The sequence below is a fragment of the Ranitomeya variabilis genome, chromosome 1, assembly GCF_051348905.1.
Source record: "Ranitomeya variabilis isolate aRanVar5 chromosome 1, aRanVar5.hap1, whole genome shotgun sequence".
NCBI lineage: Eukaryota > Metazoa > Chordata > Amphibia > Anura > Dendrobatidae > Ranitomeya > Ranitomeya variabilis.
The window spans coordinates 303,537,183-303,563,837 of NC_135232.1; the positions used below are offsets into that span (position 1 = coordinate 303,537,183).

The 26,655-nt window shown below is 47.0% G+C and overlaps 2 protein-coding genes across 5 annotated transcripts in view; one reads left to right on the plus strand and one right to left on the minus strand.

Moving 5' to 3' along the window:
- Positions 1–14,742, minus strand: part of USP30 (ubiquitin specific peptidase 30) — a 54,533-nt gene extending 39,791 nt beyond the window's left edge. Inside the window, exons 1-6 of one of the 4 annotated variants that reach the window (XM_077296023.1) lie at positions 14,421–14,742; positions 8,904–9,013; positions 7,894–8,073; positions 5,971–6,074; positions 5,419–5,517; positions 5,160–5,202 (exon numbers count right to left, since the gene is read on the minus strand). In XM_077296023.1, the coding sequence (XP_077152138.1) occupies positions 5,160–5,202; positions 5,419–5,517; positions 5,971–6,074; positions 7,894–8,073; positions 8,904–9,006 (529 nt within the window). In that variant the 5' untranslated portion in view covers positions 9,007–9,013; positions 14,421–14,742. Of the gene's footprint in view, positions 1–5,159; positions 5,203–5,418; positions 5,518–5,970; positions 6,075–7,893; positions 8,074–8,903; positions 9,014–13,000; positions 14,051–14,420 lie in introns of those variants that run through there. The other 3 variants (XM_077296007.1, XM_077295997.1, XM_077296015.1) reach the window with 3 other exon arrangements.
- Positions 14,743–19,622: 4,880 nt separating this feature from the next.
- Positions 19,623–26,655, plus strand: part of SVOP (SV2 related protein) — a 102,393-nt gene continuing 95,360 nt past the window's right edge. Inside the window, exon 1 of the mRNA XM_077296095.1 lies at positions 19,623–19,736. The gene's annotated coding sequence lies outside the window, so the exon portion shown is untranslated. The remainder of the gene's footprint in view (positions 19,737–26,655) is intronic.

Consider the following 26,655-nt stretch of genomic DNA (forward strand, 5'->3'; position numbering starts at 1 on the left):
GCGGAGGGCGATCGCGGAGCCTGCACCATGAGAAGAAGGTTTTCCAGGTGCGGTGATAAAAGCAAGCGGAAGACGCTTTGCAAGCGCTTATCATGGTGGGAATGACCTGCTGGGAAAAACCAGCTTGAGTTAGAATCCAGGTTTCAACAGCCACACCGTTAAACATAGGGCCCCTGAGCTCTGGTGGTAGATCAGCCCTTGGCGAAGCAGATCTGGGCGGTTTGGTAACCGCCAGGGGACGTCGGATACGAGTTGAATGAGCTCCGCGTACCATGCGCGACGTGGCCAATCCGGGGCAACAAGAATCACCGGAACCCCCTCCATCTTGATTTTTCGGATCACTTTCGGCAGTAAGGGAAGCGGAGGAAACACGTACGGGAGTTGGAACCGATGCCATGGGGATATCAGTGCGTCCACCCCGATGGCCTGGGGATCCCGAGAACGTGCTATGAAGATTTGCCGGAAAACCTCTGGATGGAGTTCCCACTCCCCCGAGGCGAGACCCTGACAGCTGAGAAAATCCGCCGCCCAGTTCTCGACGTCTGGAATGTGCACTGCGGAAATGGTGGAGAGGTTGGCCTCGGCCCAACGGAAAATGTGGGAGACCTCCTGCAACCCCGCCCTGCTGTGGGTACCCCCCCTGATGGTTTTTGTACGCCACCGCTGTGACGTTGTCCGATCGAATTCGAATTGGGTGACCCGCGAGCAGGAAGTGAAAACGTCTCAGGGCAAGTCTGATCGCTCGAATCTCCAAGATGTTTATGGGAAGTCTCGACTCCCGAATTGTCCAACGCCCCTGGGCAGTGTAGTGTCGAAACACCGATCCCCTCCCTTAGGAGATTGGTGTCGGTAGTTACCACAAGCCAGCGGATAGGGGGAAAAGACCTCCCCTGGAAGAGAGATGATCCCAGAGTCCACCATTTGAGGGCTTGCCTGATCCGTGGAGACAGAGAACATGGCCGATCGAGGGATAAGGGACTCCTGTCCCAATTGTCCAGCAGAGCCTGTTGTAAAGGGCGGAGATGGAGCTGAGCGAAGGGAACCGCTTCTATTGCGGCCACCATTTTCCCCAGGATCTTCATGGCAAACCGAATGGACTGCGGACGAGGACGACAGAGCGTCCGAGCTCCCTGCTGAAGCTCTTGGGCCTTGGACCGAGGGAGCAAGACCAGCCCCTTTGACGTGTCCAGGATCATGCCTAGGAAAGAGATCCGTCGGGCAGGAACAGGGGAGGATTTGTCCAAGTTGATTAACCAGACCAGGCGCGAAAGAGATTCCAAGGTAATGCGGACGTTTGCCTTGCAGGCCTGATAAGACAGACCTTTTATCAGGAGGTCGTCTAAGTATGGCAACACGACCACTCCTCGGGAGTGAAGAATGGCCATGACAGCCGCCATGACCTTTGTGAATACCCTCGGCGCAGTGGCAAGGACGAAGGGTAAGGCCGTGAATTGAAAATGGTCCTCTTGGATGGCGAAAAGGAGGAACCTTTGATGTGGCAGGAAGATTGGGATATGAAGATAAGCATCTTTGATGTCTATTGATGCTAGGAACTTTCCTGTCTCCATTGAGGAATTTACTGACCGGAAGGACTCCATCCTGAAGTGCCGAACTTTTACGTACTTGTTTAGGAGCTTCAGGTCCAAAATAGGGCACACCGTTCCGTCCTTTTTTGGAACGACGAAGAGGTTTGAGTAAAAACCTCTGAATCTCTGGTGTTCTGGGACCGGAACAATGACCCCGTTTTGGAGAAGGGATTCGATGGCGCGGTAAAGTGCACGAGATTGAGCCTCCGAACTTGGGAGACGAAAGGGGAAAAACCGTGCTGGAGGGTAGGCAGAGAATTCTATTTTGTAACCAGAAGACACCAGATCTCTGACCCATTCGTCGTGGACGACAGAAAGCCAGACTTGTTGAAAAAGAAGCAGGCGTCCGCCTACTTTGGAGGTGTCGATTGGAATACTCCCCGAGTCATTGTGAAGGAAATCTGGCAGGCCTGGACCCTCTGGTTCTGGGTTGTCTAGGCTTTCCTCGCCAGGACTGATTCGGCCTGTATGAAGGACGAGAGTCTCTGTCTGTGCGTTGAGATCGTTCTGATCTGGACGAGGCTGTGGAGTTGGACCAGAATGGGCTACTGCGAAAGGGCCGAAAATGAAAATTTTGTTGGCGCTGAAAGGCAGCTTTAGGCCTGTGTAACGGGAACTTGCTCTTCCCACCTGTAGCATCGGAAATAAGCTGGTCTAGTTTTTCTCCAAAGAGACGTCCGCTCTGAAAAAGAAAGGGAAATCAGAGACTTTTTTGGAGGAGGAATCTGCGCGCCACTCTCTAAGCCAAATAGCTCTCCTAATGGTGATGGCGTTTGAAGCCGCAGTTGCCGCACAGTCCGCTGCGTCTAAAGACGCGTACATCACATAATCTCCAGCCATGGCAATACGTTTGACAAGATCTGCCGCCTTAGACGGAAGATCCTGTTCCTGAATGGATTTTGCAAGGACATCTGCCCAGAAAACCATTGCTTTGGCGACCCAAGCCGCAGCGAAGGAAGGAGATAGAGAGGAACCTGATGCTTCATACACTGAGCGAGCCAGGGAATCTAACTGGCGTTCTGTGGGTTTTTTAATTGAAGCCCCATCAGGTATGGATAAGAGCGTTTTGGTAGCCAAGCGCGATACCGGAGGATCTAGTAGTGGAAGTTCCATCCAATCTTAAACAAGATCTGCGGAAAAGGGATACTTCGATTCCAGGACCTTTTTGCCCGTAAAGCGCTTATCCGGTCGCTCCCTGTGTCGCCGGACTATATCCAGAAATCTGGATGAGAGGCAAACACCTTATGGGAACGCTTGGTTCTCGTAAAGGAAACCAAATGATCCGGAGCCTAATTAGGGTCATTGTCCACTTTTAGCGCATGATTGACTGCCTCGATGAGGGATCTAAACTCTGGAGAATACGGATCTAAGGATGCATCAGACTCATACTCAGAGTCGTGATCGCTACGAGCCCCTGGAGAGGGTGAGCGAGAAGTGGAGCTACCAGAGGCTGAATGGCGTGGTGAATGCTCAGGCGAGGTAGTTCGGATCCGTTTTTTGGATGACCGTACCTCCTTCCGGTGAGAGCGGCCCCTCCTGGCCGACGATTCCCCTGTTATGAAGGGATCTCTTATCCCAGGAAAAAGAGTGCCCCGCTCCCCAGAGGTGTCATGAAGGGATTTAATCGCTTTGGCTAAAGGATCCATGGACTGTGACAGTGACGCGGCCCACTCAGGGGGGCTAGATACACTGGGGTCGGTGGCGGCGGAGGGCTCCTGGGAACATTGGGCATCGCAGGCTGAGCAGAGAGGGGAACTTTGAGGCCAAGGGAGTGGAGCTTGGCAGGTGGTACATGCAGTAAAAAAGGTAGTATGCACCTTGGTGGTCTTTTTGGCCCTTCACTGCGACATGATGTACCCTAATGTAAGTAACAGGAAATGCTGCTAGATGGAAGCAAGGGTAATGCTGCAGGGAAGCGCCTAATGCGGTCTCCTTACCCGGGTCCTGTGTCCCGCAAAGAGATGAGGTAGCGCTGTTAGAAGAGAACACTGGCGTCCAGAAGAAAAAACGCTGGCACGTGCAGAATTGAGGGAGCTGTGGCATGCAGAGGAAAAAAGATGGCCGCCGGGGGTTGTGAGGGTAATATCGCAGAGAGCGAGAAGCGCCAGGTCCGGGGGTGGAGCCGCAAGATGATGCGAGCGGTGGGCGAGGCCTATCGGGATGCGGCCCACACTAGGCCGAAGCCGGGGACTAAATTTAAGGCTTCAGCCTGGCGCGCGGCCGCGGACCGCCGGAAAACGCAACCCCCCCCCCCCCCAGGTGGCACTTACCCCGTATGGAGGGGAATTGCGGAGCAGCTTGCAGCAGGTTAGCTGTGCCCGGGGTGGTTAGGACGGTGCAGGGTTGGGGAAGCCTCTATCCACCATCCCCATAAGAGGGGGTGGAGAGGAACCGTCCGCCTCCTTCCATCATCCGCTTTCTCAGTGGTGATGCAGTGGGGGCTGCACGGACGCCATAATGCAGAGAGCCTCTGAACAGCCAAGGGTAAAACCTGGTGGGCAGGGCAGAATGTCCGGCAATAGGCCTGGCTGCAGAAGAGGATAAATGGAGGACACTCCATGTGCTCGTCTGTAAGGAGGGGGGGGGGGGGGGGAGATCGGTGCCCTTGAAGGGGCCCGTCGCCCCAAAAAAATCAGCTCAAAACTCCCGTGCTCGCCTGTTGTTGGTTCGGGGAGATCGGAGCCTTGAAAGGTTCCGTCACCCCTTTGTCCGGTAAAAATGGTTAAATCCAGTGTGCCTCCTACGGACACTAAGCTTGAACTGGGTCTCTGGAAGCCAGCATGCTGCAGGGGAGGAGCTAACTTTTTGTCTCAACTTAGTATCAGCCTCCTAGTGACAGCAGCATAACACCCATGGTCCTGTGTCCCCCAATGTGGCAAAGGAGAAAATTACTTAAGTCTTGCTAATTGCATTATTAATTACTGTATTTTTCAGACTATGAAATGCAACTCGCTATAGATGCACCCTGGATTTAAACAGCAGAAAATAGGAAAAACACATTTCCTAATAACTAAAACGTCTCTTGCAGTGTAAAGAAGTAGAGTGGTGAATTTCACAAAATATCACAAATTTTAATGCACTATGGTAGAATAGAGGTAATACAGCTATTGTTAGCTTTTCTCTGCAGCATGTGTAGTATACACATATACACATCACATACACACGCTGCTCAGCTACATCAATTCACACACCTCTAATGCATGCTGAGTATACAATACCACGTTTTAAGTTCCTTCCAGGCATGCAATTGATCACATGAACTGAAAGGTCCTTCAGCTGGTCACAACCTGCATCTTTAGTGATGTGCAGAGTGATCAGTGTGGGGCCGGAAGAGAGAGAACTGTGCCACTGCATAGTTCTCTCAGTGATTGGGAAGGAAGTTGTGTCAGCACTATCCTCGATCATAGGACGCTGCCTAATACACAGACATTTTTAAAGATTTTTTTATTCCTAAAAATAGTATCTCAGTCCAAAAAATGCAGTAATTTGGCAAAAAGTAAATAAACACCTGAGACTACCATTGTTTCTGTCACGAAAAATAAACCATTTCAGGTACGAGCTACCTTAACATACCTTGTATTCTGCAGTGAATTTGCCTGTCTGTGTTCTGGGGAAGCTGTGATACAAACAAACAATATTGTACACCAAAAAAAGGCAAATTAAAAGGATATGTATCTGTTATGTAGCAAGTAAATATTATTGTAAGTAACTTAGCTCTTTAGAAATCCGTGCCTTACTATGTACTTGTCTTACATATATATTTATAATTAAGGTGTTATGACTGTTAGTTGGAAATTTCCATCTCTTCATCGAAACTTAAGGAAAAGCTTACCTCTAAGGCACTGACATCAAACAGATGTGTTACATGGGGCTGATGATCTTTCTCGTCTTCTAATGAGGAGGTCAAGACATGAAACAATTCATGGGCATCCTGTGCAATTAAAAAACACATTTAGTAAAAAACAACTTGTCATGGCTTTGTTAAGAAAAAAACCAACGCGGTTTTCACAGGATTTTTTTTTTTTAAATAAAGCTGCAACCATAACGTCACTTAATTATTTTAACAGAGTTTTCCTGATGCATGCAAGTGTACAGAAATATTATTTTTATGCATGTTCATGAGGTCCTATTTACTACAAAGTAATATTTGGACTGTATCACAACACTCCTGTATATACTGGGTGCCAACACTGGCCCAAATTGTTTTGTACATGTGATGGAGAACTACTGGATCCCAATGCCATCATAAAATTTGATAAAGTGGATTTCTAAATATCTAACAGAGATCATTATGAAATTTACATCTACAAAACCTTACAGGTTCAAGAATATATCAAGTAGATGCCACTATAATGGCACATATGGGAAGTAAAAATTCACTCACCTGCTCTTCAAAGGAAGAGATTTGCCACCTGTATGTTCTTAGGACTTCTAAAAGAGGACTGGCATCTAATACCTCATCCTCTGCAGTCTCCTGATTAGATAATGCTGAAGTGAGAAGAATAAGTAAAACATCAACGGTGGAGGCAGAAGCAGGGTTGCCGCTGGAGGAAGCCAGCGGTGCCAGGAGTGGGACATAGCTGTGGGCCCTGGACAGGGAGGAGGGGGTGTCCCGGCAGTGTGAAGCAAGGGAGGCAGGAGGGAAATACCCATCACACACATTGACCTCGCGGTGGGCTTTAGGAAAATGGTGCTGGTGTCAGCACATTCCCAGATTTACATCTCTGCTCAATGAGGAGCAGAAATCTCAATCTGCGCATGCCCCGCCTCCATTTTACTAAAGAACGCTGGAAGATCAATGTGCACATGCACCAACACCGGTGCCATTTTACTGAAGCCCACTGCAGAGTGAACGTCTGTAAGCGCTATCTGCAGTTAGGACCACACCAGTGCAAAATTTAAAACAGTAACAAGATACTGATACCAGAGGCAGCTGAGGGACCGGAGCAGAGCTGAAGAACCTACCCACAGTCCCAAACAACCAGAATACAGATTTTTAGAGGGACAGTACCTATTAACTCAGTAGGACAGCGCCTCTATACCCATATATTTAGCTTAACAAGCCTGATTCTGATGACAGGTTCAACAATTTTATCCTATTTTCCTCCTCTAAAACCTAGGTGCGTCTTATGGTCTAGTGTGTCTTATAGTCTGAAAAATACAGTAGTCTTTGATCTCTGGGGATTCAACAGCTGGGACACCCATAAATCTTGCAAATGTGGCTATAAAACCATGAAAACATCTTAAATGGAACGGATGTGTGCACGCTTGATCTCCGCTCCATTCACTGACTATGGGACTGATGAAAATAGCTGAACACTGTGGCTTTTTTCATCTATCTCCATATACAATGGATGGTGCAGAAGATGAGCATGCATAGGGCTTGAATATACTGTTACATTTCTAATCACCCAATAGAAGAGAGCTATAAGTATAATTTCACCATTATGAGAACGTTGATTATTGGGAGATTTTCCTGTGTGATGTTAAAAGAATATTGCTCCTTCCTGCAAGTGGGCATAACTGTATATCAAGACAAAGTGGTTTACCACAATAGGGCATATAGTTATGTCCCGCAGATGACATGGGATCAGGAGTTATGTCCGTGCCATCAGCAGCAGAAGCTGGTTGCATTTGCTGGGTCCAGAGCAAGCCTTGATCCCAACACTTTAACCCCTCACATGATAAACTGTCAATAGTAACAACGGCATGGAAAGTGTTTGAAAGAGGGAGATCACTAGCTGTCAGCCCCTATTACATCTCAAAAAGGGATTTAAAATTGAACAAAACATAGAACTGATGTTTTTATGTGAGCCTCCCAAAGAGTAATAAAAGTTGTATGTACCACAAAATGGTACCAATGAAAACTACAGTTTATCTAAAAAAAAAAAAAAAAAAAAAGCCCTCATACAACTATGCTGATGGAAAATTTGAAAACCTGTCATAATCATACAGATGTGAAATATAAAATTAACAATTAATTTTTGCAGCAAAGTGAATTGTGAATAGTTTAGAATGCCAAAAAAGTGTTAGAATTATAGTTTAGCTTTCCATTCCATAAAGAGTTAAATACAATTTGATATTAACTTGTATGAAACCCAAAATGATGGCATTAATAAAACAAAAACTTCAGTGTTGCCCAAATAATACAAAAGGTTATAGATCCTGAAAAGTGACAATAGAAAAGTGAAAAAGTAGTTGGTCACAAAAAAGACCCTAAACTTGTGATTCCAGGAGGTTAAACAGGCCAGTTTTATAAATAAATTAAAAAAAAATGAAAAAGAATATTTTCTTTTTTTAATGTTACCTTTTAAAAGCTCCAGTAAGGTAACAGACAGGTATTGATGTGATGTGTTCTTCGGTTCCTGTTGGTACTCTGATGTGAATTCTTCCAACCAATGAATAAAAGAAGGGCAGGCAGACAAACTTTGCAGTAAAGAGTTCATAAAACAAGTGTTGCCTAAATTCAGCAGTCCGGGTACAAGGCCTAATGGACAGGAAAACACAGCAGTAAGGGTATTTTCAACATGTTATGATTTATAAAGCGTTTTCCTTTGTGAAGAAAAAAAAAAAAAAAAAAGCCACACAAAATCACAAAACTCTATTCACAAGTATTTTGCGTAAGAAAGCTAGTGTTAAAAAGTTGCTAATTTTTATGCAAAATGTAACTTATGACTTTTTGAAACATAGCCAGGGCTTAACAGAAGGGGAGTATGGCCTACTTCTGGCCCTACAGGGTCACTATAATTTACGTCACAAAAGGGGAGTCAATTATAGCACAAATGTAGTCTCTGGGGGGAGAGAAAGAAGGAGTAGTTGGAAGTCACACGTTGATCCTTTTGTCCTCCTGCTAGATAAGCTGCTCACAGAGGTGTAAAAGCATTTAGAGATTTGCACCAAAAGCCCTGTTCTACCTTCACCCGAATTCAGTACAAACATAGTAAATGAGGGCCATAGCATCCTAGCACATTAATCATTCCTAACCACGAATACTCGTTATTACCATTAGTGGTGAGCGAATGTGCTAGGATAATGTTTTATCCGAGCATGCTCGGGTGTTATCCGAGAAGCTCAGACGTGCTTGAATAATATGTTTGAGTCCTGTTTGTTGTTATGCAAGCCTCACATGTGTTGTAGCTGTCTACCAGCTGCAACACATACAGCCGCAGGGACTCAAACATAATATTCAAAGACTGCCAAGATACTAGGATGACATGTTATCCCAGCACGTTCGCTCATCACTAATTACTATCTAAATGCAATGTAATCATACAGCTTCAATACATTATTCACTGATTAGATAGTAGATGATTTTACCTTTTTTACGCTTTTTTCTTTCTGTCATAGGTCCCCACAGAACATATATCCCAGCTGCGAGAGCTGCAGCAAACCCACCAATCATGCCCCAGTTCTTCATCATTTTACATCTCAAGTAAAAAAGAAAAAAAATGGCAAATTCAGGAAAAGATGCAACGCTGAACAATCACAAGTAGCAGTTATATTCTAATACACCATCACACCTCATGTATAGCAATGTGTACAGTCACATCAGATCGCACTGTTACCTAGTGTTTTATGAATGCCCATCATATTCACTAAGCTTCACCAACACATGCAGATATCACAGAAGAGGGTGATACAACTAGCAGCCAACAACTGTCAGTTGGCCTTTTAGGCCGGGGTCACACTTGCGAGTGTGATGCGAGTGTCTCGCCTCAATACCTGGCACTGCCGCCGGCACTTGGGATCGAAGCGTGCGGCTGCATGTATTTCTATGCAGCTGAACACTCCGGTCCGAACCGCCAGTGGCAGTGCCAGGTATTGAGGCGCGAGTTTCTAGTATTGCAGTTGCAAGTGTGACACCGGCCTTATAGTGACTTACCGAATAACATTTCCAGAATACTACTATAACTATTCCATATAACTCCTCCTTAGCCGGTTTTACACATCCATGAAACACAGACCATTCCCACATCAGAAGACCTAGCCTGACTGTCGGGTTTCCTGGCCTGAGCCAATCACTTTATTTATGAGAAAATCTTGTAGAAAAAAGCGGCAACACTCACCAATCCGGGTGCGGTCCAAATTCTTTATTGGGGTGTACAGAAAAACATCATACCATCCTCATCACGGCACGGCACGGGGTGTTACAAAGGGAAGGAGGTGAGCAGGATGTGACGACGGCCGTTTCGCGCCTGTACCGGCGCTTCTACGGGTCTGGGGTGCAGAGGAATGACATGGACGTAAATAGGCAAGAAGGAGACAAGGCCCCTCCCCCCCTCCGATTCCACGCCCATTCCCTCTTCCATCCCAGGACAAAGTGCAACATGTGTACAAGTAAAAACTTATTAAAAACAAACACCAGACCTATAAACAAGCTTCCTACTATCAAGATCCCAAGGGTTTGTCAGGAATATCACAACTACGGGAGATATTTGGTCATACAAAGCTGCCACTCACACGCAAAGCACCCTGTAGGCATTACACAAACTCCTATTTCTCAAATGGACACTCTCACGGGGTCCAGAAGGGAGGGAGGAGTGGGAATAGGGAAGGGGAAGAGAGAAACGGGGAACTCATCGCCCAAAGGCAAAGGAGTACCCAGGTTAATCGAACATATTAGAGACGTATACTCAGGGGACCCTGAGGTCCTTAGATTTGCGGGGGTGGAGAGGGTTACTTTACCTGCACAAGGGGGTGATTTGCAGAAACTACTATTAAGAAAGGAGACCAAATGGATAATGCGCACGCGCGCGATGGGTCCGGCCGGCCTGAATGACAGGTTGGATATGTCGGTCTTTCTCTAAGTTTCTAGGGGGACCTGAGGTATTCACGATCTTTTGGGTGAGTTGCCTTTGGGCGATGAGTTCCCCGTTTCTCTCTCCCCCTTCCCTATTCCCGCTCCTCCCTCCCTTCTGGACCCCGTGAGAGTGTCCATTTGAGAAATAGGAGTTCGTGTAATGCCTACAGGGTGCTTTGCGTGTGAGTGGCAGCTTTGTATGACCAAATATCTCCCGTAGTTGTGATATTCCTGACAAACCCTCGGGATCTTGATAGTAGGAAGCTTGTTTATAGGTCTGGTGTTTGTTTTTAATAAGTTTTTACTTGTACACATGTTGCACTTTGTCCTGGGATGGAAGAGGGAATGGGCGTGGAACCGGAGGGGGGGAGGGGCCTTGTCTCCTTCTTGCCTATTTACGTCCACGTCATTCCTCTGCACCCCAGACCCGTAGAAGCGCCGGTACAGGCGCGAAACGGCCGTCGTCACATCCTGCTCACCTCCTTCCCTTTGTAACACCCCGTGCCGTGCCGTGATGAGGATGGTATGATGTTTTTCTGTACACCCCAATAAAGAATTTGGACCGCACCCGGATTGGTGAGTGTTGCCGCTTTTTTCTACAAGATTTTCTCAGCGTTTATCTGGTGTATGCGAGCACCTCTCCTGGACATCAGGTTTCCTGTCGGCCATGCTTGATACATACCGCAGCTGATGTATAATTGCACTTGCTGTGCGGCTCATTTTTCTCTGTGATGGACAATCACTTTATTTATTCCTATGAAGCAGTTAGCTCACTTTGGGACACCCAACTGTTGGGCTGATGTAAGAACAGTCTGTGTTTTATAGATGTATGAACACAACCTGATTGCGACTGTCTGGGTAAGGAGAACAGGAGTCCCCGAATCCAGCGCTCAATGAGGGTCCAACATTTACGAATCTCATGTATACATGATAAATGTTATTGGTGATAAAACATTTTTATCATAGATTAATGTTAGGGAATATAAATTTTACTATTAGACATCAGGCCTAATTTACAGACCGACTGATGGGGCGTGATCAAAGCTAGGGCTACACTTACGCAAGTGACAGAAATTTCTAGACAAGACGCGTGGCCAAAAACATCTGTGCAAATTGCCTGCAACTTCCTGTCACGCGTCTATTTTAGTGATGTAATTTTACTGTAAAAAAAAAAAAAAAAAAAAAAAAAAAATGGCCAAATCACAGAAGTTGCATGCAAGTCGCAGCTGTATTGTTAGTTGCATTGAAGTCTGTGGCAAGAGAGTTGCACGTGATTTTCAACAAATGATAGAAAGTGCAACACATTTGGAAACATTTGCAACTGTGTTGCAATCGCAGGAGGTTGCAATGCAACACCATAGGAAAGCATCAGATGTGATGTCGCAAACAACGCTGCAATTTCAGTGTTGCATGAGATGTCGCCATTAATGATGATGCTTGGGTGCGCTCGAACAATATGTTCGAGTCCCGGCAGCTGCATGATTCCTGGCTGTTAGACAGCAGCAACACATGCCACATGCAGGGACTGCCCAACAAGCAGGTAATCCCCACAAATGTTGTGGCAACCAGCCGCGAATCATGCAGCTGTGGGGACTCAAACATAATATCTGAGCGTGCCCAAGATAGTTGGATAACACATCATCTGAGCACATTCGTCATCAGGAGTCGCCCTGTAGCCCTAGCCTAAAGTGAGATCAAATTGTGTTAATGCTCTACAAAATCCCCAAATTACTAATAAACGCGTCCCTAGGCACATTCATTTGGTTTAAAGGGAGTCTATCCACACAAAATGACTTTTTAAACCAAGCACAGTCGATTGGTGCACCTTTCTACCTACTGGTTTTGCATCTATTTCTGCCCTTCTCGAGAGTTTCTTGTATAGTCAAAACCTTCACAATCACTACTTGCAATATCACGATAAAACTTGCAATCTTTGTGTTAGACAACAGAAGCAGCCGACCTAAAAGTGAAAGCATTGATCTAACCTGACGTGTTCAGGGCAGAAGTGGAGAGAAAAGGTTATAAAGAAACTCATGGGATGCATCAAAAGAAGTGTGATAATAAAGACGAACAGTCACTGCCATACAGCAGCACATATAGTTCCTATAGTAAAAGATGTCAGGCTTGGTTTATTTGAGGTTCGGTCGGGGCCATCACCACTGCATGTGATACGTTTAGCATGTTGTACACACTAAACATACAGTACATTACAAATATGAACAGAGCCTTGTTTTTTTTTACATTTGCTTCCTGACATCATTACGCAAAAATATTTTTCAATAAGAACAGGTCATTGTAAAAAAACCAAATCAGATTTACTCCCTCCCCAGGTCCAGTGCGGAGTCTCCATCGCCACTCCCGATGTCTGTTATTATTTGCGGTGCTGATGTCATACGATAGCGCTGCAGTCAGTCAATCAGTGAGCTCAGCAGCTCTGCCCGAGTGGACAGCACAAGCCACAGAGCTCACTGATTGGCTGCTGACAATAACAGACACTGACTCACAGCTGGACCCGGGGAGGGAGAGCAAAGCTAAGGGTGATTGGTTTTAACAAGGATCTGTACATATCAGGAAAAGTTTTCTGAAAAGTAACAAGCCCTTTAATTTCATCTACCGGCATATGTCAGAAGCCTGGGAGGTGGAGGCCCTGACAGGTGGATGCCTTGACAAGTGGAAGTCCTGCGAGGTGGAGGTCCTGTGAGGTGGAGGCCCTGACAGGTGGAGGTCCTCTGAGGTGGAAGTCCTCTGAGGTGGAAGTCCTCTGAGGTGGTGGTCCTCTGAGGTGGAGGTCCTCTGAGGTGGAGGTCCAGTGAGGTGGAGGTCCAGTGAGGTGGAGGTCCTGACAGGTGGAGGTCCAGTGAGGTGGAGGTCCAGTGAGGTGGAGGTCCAGTGAGGTGGAGGTCCAGTGAGGTGGAGGCCCTGACAGGTGGAGGTCCAGTGAGGTGGAGGTCCAGTGAGGTGGAGGCCCTGACAGGTGGAGGTCCAGTGAGGTGGAGGTCCAGACAGGTGGAGGTCCAGACAGGTGGAGGTCCTGACAGGTGGAGGTCCTGACAGGTGGAGGTCCTGACAGGTGGAGGTCCTGACAGGTGGAGGTCCTGTGAGGTGGAGGTCCTCTGAGGTGGAGGTCCTCTGAGGTGGAAGTCCTCTGAGGTGGAGGCCCTGACAGGTGGAGGCCCCTAACAGGTGGAGGTCCTATGGGGCAGGAGGGCTGCGGTTTATTGGGCTGCGTGTCCCAGTATACTTATTTAGAAGAGGAATGACAACTCATAAAGGTGAGCGTATACAAATGTGACTCCGGACACTGGCGGCTGCAGGACCTGCTCACACCGTCCGCCCACTCACCTTGTCTGGTGCTGCGTTATCTCAGAGTCCGCCACTAGTGAACTCTGTACACACAAGTGCATGTGCACCTGCGGCCTTTATAAGAGACAACCGCCCTCCGCTCCACATGTCTTCCTGTACCCCTTCCCACCAGCCCCGCTTCTAACCTGGCGCCAGGCGCTCGGTGTAGCGGCACGCCGACTCTCGCTTCAGTGGCCCGGGATGAGCCGCTAAGCATCACGCACGCGAAACGGAACTAACTAATCTTTTTTCTTGTCCCGTCCGGACAATGAAAACAGAGCACCGGGAAATGCAGGACGGAGCGCTAAAGTGAGCGGACCGCACTGCAAGGCGCTGCTGGGCGCTAGTTACCATGGAAACCTGGTGTCAGCTACGTCCTGTGTCCTGTGCAGTGCCTGCCTAATGGGGAGGTAGTGGTACAATGAGAGCAGACAGGCGCGGTACCTCACCGCCATTCCTGCATGTCACAGCCTGCTCCAGAGAATTCTGTCCAGAATTCAGAGACTTTAGGATCATGTGCAATAGATTTATACAAGCGCCCTGACAATAGTAGCAACACCCCATAAACAGTGCAAAGGGCATGCCAGTACTCTCACCATTGTATCGCCCAACTGTCAGAGAGCGACGAAGTATGCGGTGCGCTGTGCACGCCATGGCAAAACTGCCCACACTCTGAGTCCATGCCCACTTACCATTTCTTTCTCCCCTGGCAGGAGGAGTTGTCAGAGGGGCACTGGCAGTGAGGGAAATTCAGCAGACGCCTGAGGCTGCAGGGCGTAGGCCCAAATCCGGGACTGTGCGCTGTATCTGGCACAGTTGGGACTAGATCGTTTCACAGGACTCCGGTCCAGGGTCCAGATCAGTGCTACCTGGCGGCTGGACGGGAGGCCGCGAATCTCTTCCTTCTGGCGGGCCGGCTTTCCATCACCCAGGGCTGGCGGGACCTCATCTGTGCGTCCTGCTCATCTCTAGTTGGAACCTGTGGATTTATTTTTTGTTCCTTCATTCACAGTCGGAGCCGCCAGAACTTTCTCGTCTTTATGTAGCTTCACTATATGACATCCGGCTTTTTGGTGTCTGTAAAGCCGTGTTCACACATTGGATTAATACTGTTCTCTGATTATTGCTGCATTTATTTCCCCCTTATTTGATACATTTTTGGTGCAGAGTTGAAACCGCGTTTCTAATGTGTTTTTATAGTACAGAAAGGTTTTGATTCTGCACTTAAAATAGTAACTGCAGTTTTTTACATGTGTTTTTTTAAGGCTCCACATAGAAACCTCTATAGAAAAAAAATAATCACCAAAACTGCACAGTTCAGCAGCATCTTTAGGGCACAGGGGGCACAGTTTTAATAAAACCACATCCACTTTGCTTGGACCAGAGGTGTACCTGGCAGGGGGACGCAATCGGGCCTCCTAATTCTGTTGTCCAAGGTATCTCCCCCAGCGGCTACATTTTGCCGCCTCCAGACTGGGAGACTTTGGTTCGCTGAGCCAGCTGTCAAGCTGATAACTAACTCACAGAAAGTGCAGCGCGCCAGCTCCCAATGAACAATTGTAGCTGCATCTTTTAAACTTGCTGTGGTAAATAGAATCATGACCTCTGCTCAGTAGCGTAGCTACCGGGGGGGCTGGAGGAGTCCAACCAGTTACGCTGCTGTAAATGTATCTTCGTGAACAGTGTGCCCATACAGGTCGTATGTACTCTCTGTGTCAAGCAGAGACCTGAGCCATGTCCAGATTTATCAAGGAGAGCCTAGCCTGGCGATTTATCAAGAAATCATCCTCCCCGGCTGTAGTAGGATTCTTCTTTGTAAAGAAGAAAGGCTCACTCCATCACTGTACTGACTATAGGGGCCTCAACCAGATAATGATCAAGGATAAGTTTCTCCAGCCACTCATCTCAGGGTTGTTTGATTGTCTCAGAGGTTCCAGAGTCTTCACTAAACTTTATCTGTGGGGAGTATATAACCTGATCCGAATACGCCAGGGGGACGAATGGAAAACTGCCTTCAACACCTGGGATGGCAATTATGAGTATCATGTAATGCCGTTTCATGCCTGCAATGCCCCTGCAGTCTTCCAAGAACTTGTAAACAATGTCTTCAGGGATCTACTTTACTCTTGTGTGGTGGTGTTCCTTGACAACATACTGGTGTTCTCCCCCAATCTGCTCACTCATAGTAAGGATGTCTGCCAGGTCCTCCAAAGATTGAGGAAGAACCGTTTGGATGCCAAGTTTGAGAAGTGCATCGTTGAGCAAACCCCTCTTCCCTTCCTGGGATACATCATCTATGAGACTGGATGGAGGATGGATCACAAGGAAAAGTCTGCCATTCTGAAGTGGCCCCATCCTGCTGGACTGAAAGCTGTCCAGCGGTTTCTGAGATTTGCTAATTGCTACCGCCAGTTCGTTCCACATTCCTCCTCTTGGAACGCTTCAATTTCTGCTCTGACCTGTAAAGGTGCTAACCCTAGGGTATGCACTCCGGAGGCTAAGAATAATAATAATAATAATCTTTATTTATATAGCGCCAACATATTCCGCAGCGCTTTACAGTTTAACAGTTTCAAACACAACAGTTATAGGTAACAACGTTAACAATACAGTAATAAAGCAAAAATAAGACAAAATAAGACGACCCTGCTCGTGAGAGCTTACAATCTACAATGAGGTGGGGAGATACAAAGCACAGGTGTGTATTTACAATGGTGTATTTACAGTGATGGTCCAGCCATCTTTCGGGGGTGGGGGTAGATGGAAGTAGTGAATGGGTTACACATGCACAAAAACATAAAATGAGTTTGATTAGGGAACGTGATAGGCCGCTCTGAACAAATGTGTTTTGAGCGAGCGACTAAAACTATGCAAGTTGTGGATGGTCCTAATGTCTTGGGGTAGAGCATTCCAGAGGATTGGCGCAGCACGGGAGAAGTCTTGGAGTCGGGAGTGGGAGGTACGGATTAGTGCAGAGGTTAGTCGAAAGTCATTTGCAGAGCGTAGAGGTCGGTTAGGCCGATAGACAGAAATGAGGGAGGAGATGTAAGGGGGTGCCGCACTATGGAGAGCTTTGTGGGTGAGAACAAGTACTTTGAATTGTATCCTGTAATGAATGGGCAGCCAGTGTAACGACTGGCGAAGAGCGGACACGTCCGAGTAACGATTAGCCAGATGGACGACCCTGGCTGCTGCATTAAGGATAGACTGGAGAGGGGAAAGTCGAGTGAGGGGGAGGCCAATTAATAGAGCGTTACAGTAGTCCAGACGGGAGTGGATTAGGGCGACAGTGAGAGTTTTTGTTGTCTCCATGGTGAGAAAAGGGCGGATTCTAGAGATGTTCTTTAGGTGTAAGCGGCACGAGCGGGCAAGAGATTGTATGTGGGAGGTGAAGGAGAGATCAGAGTCAAACATAACACCCAGACAGCGTGCCTGCTGCCGGGGTGTTATGATGGTGCCACCCACGGAGAGGGAAATGTCAGATTTAGGGAGGTTAGTAGAAGGCGGGAGCAGAAGAAGTTCAGTTTTGGAGAGGTTGAGTTTCAGATAGAGAGCGGACATGATGTTGGAGACTGCAGACAGACAGTCAGTGGCGTTCTGTAGTACAGCGGGGGTAAGGTCAGGGGATGATGTGTATAGTTGTGTGTCATCAGCATAAAGATGGTACTGAAAACCAAATCTGCTGATGGTCTGTCCAATTGGGGCCGTGTAGAGGGAGAAGAGAAGGGGGCCAAGGACTGAGCCCTGGGGTACCCCGACAGTGAGAGGAAGAGGAGATGAAGTGGAGCCAGAGAACAGAACACTGAAGGAGCGTTCAGAAAGATAGGAGGAGAACCAGGAGAGAGCAGTGTCCTTAATGCCTAGTGACTGGAGCCTAGAGAGTAGGAGAGGGTGGTCAACAGTGTCGAAAGCTGCAGAAAGATCGAGGAGAATGAGCAGAGAGTGGTCACCGTTACATTTTGCTGTCAGAAGGTCATTGGTCACCTTGATGAGTGCAGTTTCTGTCGAATGTAGGGCGCGGAAACCAGACTGTGAAGGGTCTAGAAGGGAATGGGTGGAGAGGTAACGGGTAAGGCGGGAGTAGACTAGGCGCTCCAGGAGTTTTGAGATGAAGGGGAGATTGGAGACTGGTCTGTAGTTATTTGTGCATGATGGGTCAAGGGTGGGTTTTTTAGTAATGGAGTAATGATAGAGTGTTTGAAGGAGGAGGGAAAAATGCCAGAGGTAAGGGAGAGATTAAAAATTGTAGTTAGGTGAGTTGTGACGACTGGAGAGAGAGACTGGAAGAGGTGTGAGGGAATGGGGTCGGTGGTGCATGTAGTCGGACGAGAAGAGGAGAGGAGCTTGGAGACCTTCTGTGATGGGATCGAATGTGGAGAGTGAGCCATGGGAAGAACACCTTTTCCTCCTTAAAACAGGCCTTCTCTTCTCCAGTGCTGCATAGACCAGATAGTATCCAGTTCAAATTACTAATACTGACCTACAAAGCCATTCATAACCTGTCTCCTCCATATATGTCTGAACTAATCTCCCGATATCTTCCCTCACGTAATCTCCGGTCCTCCCAAGACCTCCTTCTCTACTCCACACTTATCCGCTCCTCACCCAACTGCCTCCAAGACTTCTCCAGAATATCCCCAATCCTCTGGAATTCTTTGCCCCAACACATCCGACTATCAACCACATTCGGATCCTTCAGACGGAACCTGAAAACCCACCTCTTCAGGAAAGCCTGCGCTGACCCCACTGCCTCCTCACCACTACTGAAGCTACCGCCTCACCAACACTGAAGCTCCTACAACCCTCAACCTATTGTCTCCATCCCCACCATCCTGTAGAATGTAAGTCCGCAAGGGCAGGGTTCTCACCCTCGCCCCTCTGTATCAGTCTGTAATTGTTAGTTTGCTTACTGTAAGTGATATCTGTAATTTGTATGTTACCCCTTCTCATGTACAGCACCATGGAATCAATGGTGGTACATAAATTAATAATAATAGTAACTAGCAATTGTTTTTGGAGGTGGATGCTTCTTCCTCTGGGGCCGGTACTGTTCTTACTCAGAAGTCTCCTACTGGATGTGTGATCACCTGCGGTTTGTTTTCCAAAGCCTCTCGGCTCTAGAGCTCAACTACTTGATAGGTGATCAAGAACTGTTGGCGATCAAATTGGCTTTGGAGGAGTGGCGCTTTTTTCTTGAAGGAGCGGTTCATCTAGTTAAATATCTATGCTGACCACAAAATCTTAGCCTATCTGCAGTCCTCACAGCAGCTAAATCCACGTCAAGCCAGCTAGTCTTTGTTCTTTGCCAGCTTTAATTTTGTTCTCCATTTCTGGCCGGCAGACAAGAACATGAAAGCGGATGAACTTTCAAGGTCCTTTCTGCCTTCTGACCAGGAGGAGCAGCCTCAGCACATCATTGAGCCCTCCATGATGCTTACTGTCGCTCCATTGGACTTGTTTTGGGTCCCAACCGGAAATACCTTAATCGCTGAACCAGACAGGAAGTGGGTTCTTCAGTGGGATCAGTCATTAAATTGGCCGGTCATGAAAGACAGAAGAAGGCTGTTCTCATTTCTTGGCATTATTGGTGGCCTTCTCTGCAAAAACATTGCAGATTTTGTCTTGGCCTGGCAGACCTGTGCTCAGAATAAGACTGAAACAGCTTCCGCCCGGTCAGTTACTTCCACTGCCCATACCATCAGCTCCCTGTCAGCACATCGTGATAGACTTCATCACCGCACATCTAGTCTCGGCCAGAATAATTTTCCTACAATAACCATGTGAGTGAGTTCTTCTGAATCTTTATTTTTCATTGTCTATGTCTAACACCCCAATATTCCATTACTTGTAGCTACTACCTCTGACATCTCTGCGGCCGAAGCTCTCACCAAGGGCTTGTCTAGAATTTGGGAGGATACCAAGGCCACATTAGTGAAGTCTTCAGAACGGATGAAGAGACACGCGGGCAAGAGGCGTCTGGACCCACCTTTGTTTTGTCCTGGGGCAAGGTCTGGCTTTCTTCAATGTTTGTCCGACTCTTTTTTGTCTGAAACCATGTTCTCTTTTGTTCATGTACAAACTTAATAGTAAGGCATAACTTGACCCCAATTAGTGAGAGAGATATGAAAGTTATATATTTGGTATGTGCATCGGCCGGGCCATCACCCAGTGCGTTTTCCAATTTCCTCTACCCTTGGTATCCGAGATAAATTACTGCTTACTCGCGGGGCATAACTAGGTCATGTTTGGTCTTAATAGAATGCTAGTCGCAAAACAAGATCAATGGTAATTCCGTCATCGCTATACGAGGTTGCATCCTGGAGCTATGGTGGATATGAATGTTCCATAACTCTGAGTCCATCTGAGAAAGTAGGAGTGCACTCCATGGCTCCACCCACTCAGTGATATCACGAACAAGGGGTATAAGACCGTGAAAGCTCATTTTTCACTAGTCTTTGTCCAAGGAACAAGCTGAGAGTCCCATCTGTTATGCACTGGGCTATATGCCCTTCCCCCGCACCACATGGTCAGCCATGATATGAACAAGTAATTTGATTTTCTTCTGCTAATTCCTTTTTATTTGTAATTGTCTGTACATGCGATACTTGTCTTATTTTATAATATCCTTTTAGACTGCTGTAAACACTGCCTACCTTTTTGGAGTAAAGTATATGAAATTGCTAGCTTCGTTTCTCCTTGCTCTATAACGTACTGTCACGTCCTCTGAAGTGAATTACTCTACTAAATTGGGTTGGCTCCAGACCCGTTATTAATTAAGAAATCAGAGCTGGTGGCAGCGGATTTGTCCTGTGCATTTGGGAAACCTGGTAGCGACGGACGGCGTTGATTATTATTGTTCCCGCCTGAGTGGGAGTAGTTATATTGCCCTCGCTGCAGTGTGCCCATTAGCCAGTACAAAGTAAGGCAGCCTTTCTGGCGACTAATTATCCTAGGTTCAGTACCCTGTCTGACCTGAGGTTAAGGGGGGTGCCAGAGAGCTGCAAGTTCCAAACCAGAACTGGGAAGCAGGATATAGATAAATCCACTTCAGAAAGAACTGGGGCAACCAAACAACCCCAGTTCATGACATATTAGTGTGAGCGGTGGGGATAATAAAGATATCCTCCCTGTGAGTCGTGACACCCTTCTTAAAGGACCCAGGTACCACTCCTGCTCCAGTCAGCTCTGAAGTGGTCTTTGAGGTATAGAATATTCTGGTAAGTGGAAAAACCTTGTTTTTAGTGGATTGCAGGTTGTTTGATCATGAGAAAAGTTTGTAGGAGACAAGAATAACATCCGTTTCTTGTGGGCTTGAAGAAGAGGAGGCGTAAAGGGGGAGTACTGTAGCGTCGGTGTCCCTGCACGCTTCTCATTCTCTCCTGCAGTAGGGACACCGACTCACTCACTGCCCCATCTCGCGGTCCACACAACCTCTTCCTGCCTCCCGGGGGTCTGTGCATGCCTGGCGAATCCCTGGGCAATGCACTTAGGGCACGTGCACACTCCCAGTCTCTTAAAGAGACAGTGTGTTCTGTCATAAAGTGTCCCCAGCCAATGGCTGGGAGACACATTATTTAGGGCACCTCCACCTGTTAAAAGGTGCTTGAGTAACGTGTTCACTCTGCATGTTTGCATACTTGCTAGATCTCAGGTCCCGTGTTCTAGTATATCTTCCACTACTTGCCTGCATCTGCCATGCCTGTCTATAAACCAGCTGTTCCTGTCTGAACCTGCTGTGCTTACCTGTATATGAGCCATACTTGCTGGTAGTTGTCTTTAAATCAGAAATGTTGGCCACTGCCTTAGCGGCACCAATGTCCCTCACATGCTCACGCACCCTCATTCTCAGTTCACTTAATGTGAGACCCACATATCATAGGGCATCCTCAGATTGCACAATATATCACATTCGTGGTGACAAAAGAAATGTGATAGTTCATGTGGAAATTATTCATCCCGTCATCTGAGTTAAAAGTGGTGATGTGAATGACATTGGCGCAGGCAAGAATGTAAAAGAACCTGGCACTCAAATGTATGTAACTTGATATTTTATTGTGTAGTACCAATAAAACGTTTCGGTCTAATCGACCTTCTTCAGTTACGTACTAATAGGGTTATTGGATGGATCTTGGTGATAATTCAGAATCAATCTGGTTAGAGTTGCTTAGAGGTTAATGCGGCGCTCAGACTAGTAAAATGGACTAGGAGCTGGATCAGTCCGGGATGTGACGCGGTGTCCACCGCTTGTCAAACGAGATCCAGCACCTTTTGACAAGCGGTGGGCACCGCGTCACATCCCGGATTGATCCAGCTCCTAGCCCATTTTACTAGTCTGAGCGCCGCATTAACCTCTAAGCAACTCTAACCAGATTGATTCTGAATTATCACCAAGATCCATCCAATAACCCTATCAGTACGTTACTGAAGATGGTCGATTAGACCGAAACGTTTTATTGGTACTACACAATAAAATATCAAGTTACATACATTTAAGTTGAGTGCCAGGTTCTTTTACATTCATGTCACACGGTGTGGAAACCTATCTGTGCACCCTTCCAGCTGTGCTCACGTCTTATTTATCCACATTGGCGCAGGCAAGACAGTTGCCGTATGGGTAACATCCCAAAACCGGTTACCTTTTTTGGGACATAATGACTCTTTACAGGAATATCCAGCACAGCACATGGTCCACGACCCGCGCCCCCATCGCCAAAGATGGTCCTCTCCCTTGAACCCAGGAAGAGATTGGCATACGAAGGTGTGCAGTCCGCCCCGTACTTCTGTAAATAAACTAAAATTTTAAAATAAAAAAAATTATGGGTGAGGACAAAGTGCAGCAACTCAAGTATTAGATCACATAAATGGCTGTCCCGGTTGTCTGTCCTCAGGAAGAGGCGGACCGCTTCCATACCGTCATGGTGACTAACGCAGGTATAGAGGTATTCGACATCCGCTGTCACTAATATTGTATCGGCTTCCACAGAGATCCCGTCAACTCTGCCGAGGGTGTCTGTTGTGTCTTTAACGTAAGATGGTAATGTCTCCACAAGGTTTTAGGTAGAAATCAATAAAACTGCACACTGGGTCACATAGACCATCAATGACTGACACAATTGGACACCCTGGAGGTTTAACGGGATCTTTGTGGACCTTAGGGAGGAGGTACAGCTTAGGGATCCTAGGGAACCTGACAGCAAGACCATCAAGTACCTTTTTAGCGATAATGCCCTCTTCAAAGACCCTAATCAGATTGTTACTAACCATGTAGGGTTTCCAGACTTTTGCATTAGCCATTTTCCTTTTTGTAATTTTTAAAATATAAAACATTGAAAATAGATTTTTTTTTACTTAAATACAAAGGAAATATTTGATCTTTAACTTTAGACCTTTTAGACATAATTTAATCTTCAACTTGCTTAACTGTTCACCATTGCGCTAATTTTGACCAGGGGTGCTCAAACTTTTATATGCCACTGTAAGCTTTTTCTTAAAATGAGGGTAGCAGCAGACATTCATGGACACCTCTCCACTTCATCTGCTCCTTACAGGACTATTACACAGCAGCCTGGAACTCTCAATTCTGTAGATATATGGAGATCGCAGAGATGGCCACATAGTGCAACAAACAGGCTCTCCATGCATGTGCTGTGACGGTGACACAGCCGCGATACATGCAGCTGCGGAGCTGATCAGCCGGCGCGATTCAGGAAGCCGGGTTTCCTCTGCAGCTTATTCGGTAAGCTTTATAGCTTGCCGAATAAGAGGGAACCCGAACAAATTCACTCACCTCTAGTCATTGTTCCATATGACTGTCAAAAGTTATGTAGGTATGCCATCCTTTTACAAATTTTTTACTATGTAGATCTGAATGTTATAAGCTTAACTCTCCAGGACTTTCATATCCTTTTATGGATGCCATGGGTTACAATTCACTGTACCCACCTACTTGCTTAAAACGATTGTCAGCTGCTTGACAACCCCTAATTAATAGTTCTATTATGAAGTATAAAAATCAACCGTATATTTACCTACTGGACCAGTAGTGCCGATTGGCTGCAGTGGTCACATTACATGTTAGTTGACATGGGCGGAACACGATGCTAAGATCAGAGCGACTACATCTGTCTAGGAGGTAAGTATACAGTTTTTTTTTATTTTATGCAGCTGTTACGATCCATTTTTGGATTTGTGGCAGCTCTGGTTCCACTCAGTTTAAAACTTTATTCCTTTTGGACCATCGGGGGTTAATGTCAGTTTCCTTCCCCCGCTGGCAATCTGATGTTACTGCAGTGCTGCTGGGTCAGCTGATGCAGGTGGTGACCACTCCCACCATCCTTTAAAAGGTCACCTGATGCATCAGCTGACTGTTGGTGTGGAGCTTAGCAGCGGTGTTCATAAGCTATGTGTAGTGTTTTTGTTACCTTGACCCTTTGGTGTTTATCACTTCCCCCTGTGTGTTTTATCTGCAGAGGTGAGGCTAGTGCTCTTTGCCGGCCAGTGCACTAGCCAGGGCAGTAATACGTGACTACTAGGGACAAGGTATACTGACAGCAGAGGGGGGAAGGACCCACATAGGGCGTTAGGGGAGTGCAGGGACAGGCTCAGGTTTGAGCTCAGGTGGTGACCATTCCCCATTCCCTATCTGTAGGGCCTTCCTCTCTCCAATACCATCCCGTTGTTTGTGAGTTGTTCCATCCATTGACCGACCACCCGTTGGGTCAGGTCACGCCGTGACAGCAGCATAATGGTACTATTAATAAGGGGTTGTCCAGTAGTGGACAACAACTTTGAGCGATGATTATGTTATACTAACAGCTATGTAATGCAACTATGTCTGCCACTCTAATGCTGTAAAGCATTAGGGCCAAAGACTACTTGGAGACTGATGCCTGAATGTGAGGACCTATGAATTATTGCTAGTTCCAGAAAATTGCTGCAAAATCAAAGGTGACCCGCAAGAAGAGTGTTACAACACTTATTGCATGCTGAACTGAAAAGAGACTTTTGCAGTGTGATAATGAAGCTGTAATAAGGTTTCACAAGTGTTATCCCGTCTTTTACTAAGTCAGTTGTTTCTTGTATGCTTGACACCACCAACTCAATTGCCTCTTGTAAGTCTTTGTAATGTGAGGCAGTGACCCCTGTTACCGCTAGGGGGCGCTGATTGTGCTCTCCAGAATGCGTACGGAGGCGTAGTGAGGCCTTGAGGGTGTATTGCGATCTCAGGTGTAGCTGTGATTATTATGGTAAAGCAGTGACTGATTAAAAGTCCTGTAGTATAGGGAAGGTGTGTCAGTATTGGTCTGGGAAGCAGACAGAGCAGTTGTCTGCAGATCACTCCATGTGTGAGGTAACACGGGCAAGAGGAACCAAAGGGACTGACACCCTGCGTCTCGGACTGTCTTTTCTTTTATCGGCTGTGATCCGGAGGATACAGCGTGCTGTACACTGTGTGAGTAAAGAGACTGGGTCCTGTTATGACCCCAATGGCAGAGGGTCTCAGGAATCAATACCAAGTCTGCAAACACAAAAAACCAGCTCATAGGGCAGTGGTAACTGGGCTGACCATATATCTAATCCTAGCACCACAAATAGAAGTAGCCGGGGAACGTGCCTACGTTGGTTCTAGACGTCTCGCGCCAGCCGGAGAACTAACTAACCCTAGAAGGGAAAAGAAAGACCTTTCTTGCCTCCAGAGAAAAGACCCCAAAAGTTGGATACAAGCCCCCAACAAATAATAACGGTGAGGTAAGAGGAAAAGACAAACATAAGAATGAGCTAGGTATTTAGCAAAGAGAGGCCCACTAGCTAATAGCAGAATATAGTAAGATGACTTATATGGTCAGCAAAAACCCTATTAAAATATCCACGCTGGATATTCAAGAACCCCCGAACCGTCTAACGGCCGGGGGGAGAACACCAGCCCCCTAGAGCTTCCAGCAAGGACAGAAATCACATTTAGTACAAGCTGGACAAAAATAGTAGCAAAGCAAGTAACTCAAAAAACAAAGAAGCAAGACTTAGCTTAATTTTGCAAGAGCCAGGACCAGCAGACAGGAGCAACAGAAGGATCTGATTACAACGATGCCAGGCACTGGACTAAGGATCCAGGAAGTTAATATAGCGACACCCCTGGACTAACGACCCAGGTGAGTGCCAAACAGAAAAAAGACAATCCCAGAGTCATACCACTAGTGACCACAAGAGGGAGCCAAAAAGTCTAATTCACAACAGGGTCCCGGCGTGCGGTCACACAGGGAAACTGGACAAAGGGAAGTCCAGCCTGTTTAGGAACTGCAATCTAAGGCAGTGTACTGTGTATTCTAATGGACTGTGAAGTAACACATTAAAGGAACGTTTTGTGTTTGAACTTTATGGGTCACTGCCTCTTCACTGCGTACAGTGCTACCGCTGCATCACATATGGTGGAAAGAATGCGGGCCGTGTGAACTAAGGTATACCCCAGAGAGTGCTGCAGATCGTTGTGCAAGTTTGCTGGAGAAATGGAGGAACTTTTGGAGCAGGTTGTGCTCGGTCAGCAAAGGCTTCAGCAAGAGGCACTGCAGTTTCAGCGGTCACAGCAAGCGGTTCTGCAGCAGGAGCTGCAGTTTCAGCAGCAAGAGGCGCTGCAGAGGAAGCTAGCAGAGCTTCAGCATGGTAAAAAGGAGACCCCTAAGAAGAGGGGCGATCAGCAGTCATGAAGAGAACCCTAAGGTGAGGGGTGATCATTGGGTGTACCAGTGGTCCTATGAAGAGTCTCGGCCTGCCAGGTCTCAAACAAATGACTTGTTGCAGTTGGTGGAGGAGTGGCTCCAGCCTGAGTTTTTTTCTCCGTACGAGATGATGGAGAGAATCGTGGTTGACTGGATGGTGCGGGCTCTGCCGGCCGCCATGCAGCATTGGGTTGGGCTGGGCTGAGGGACCTAG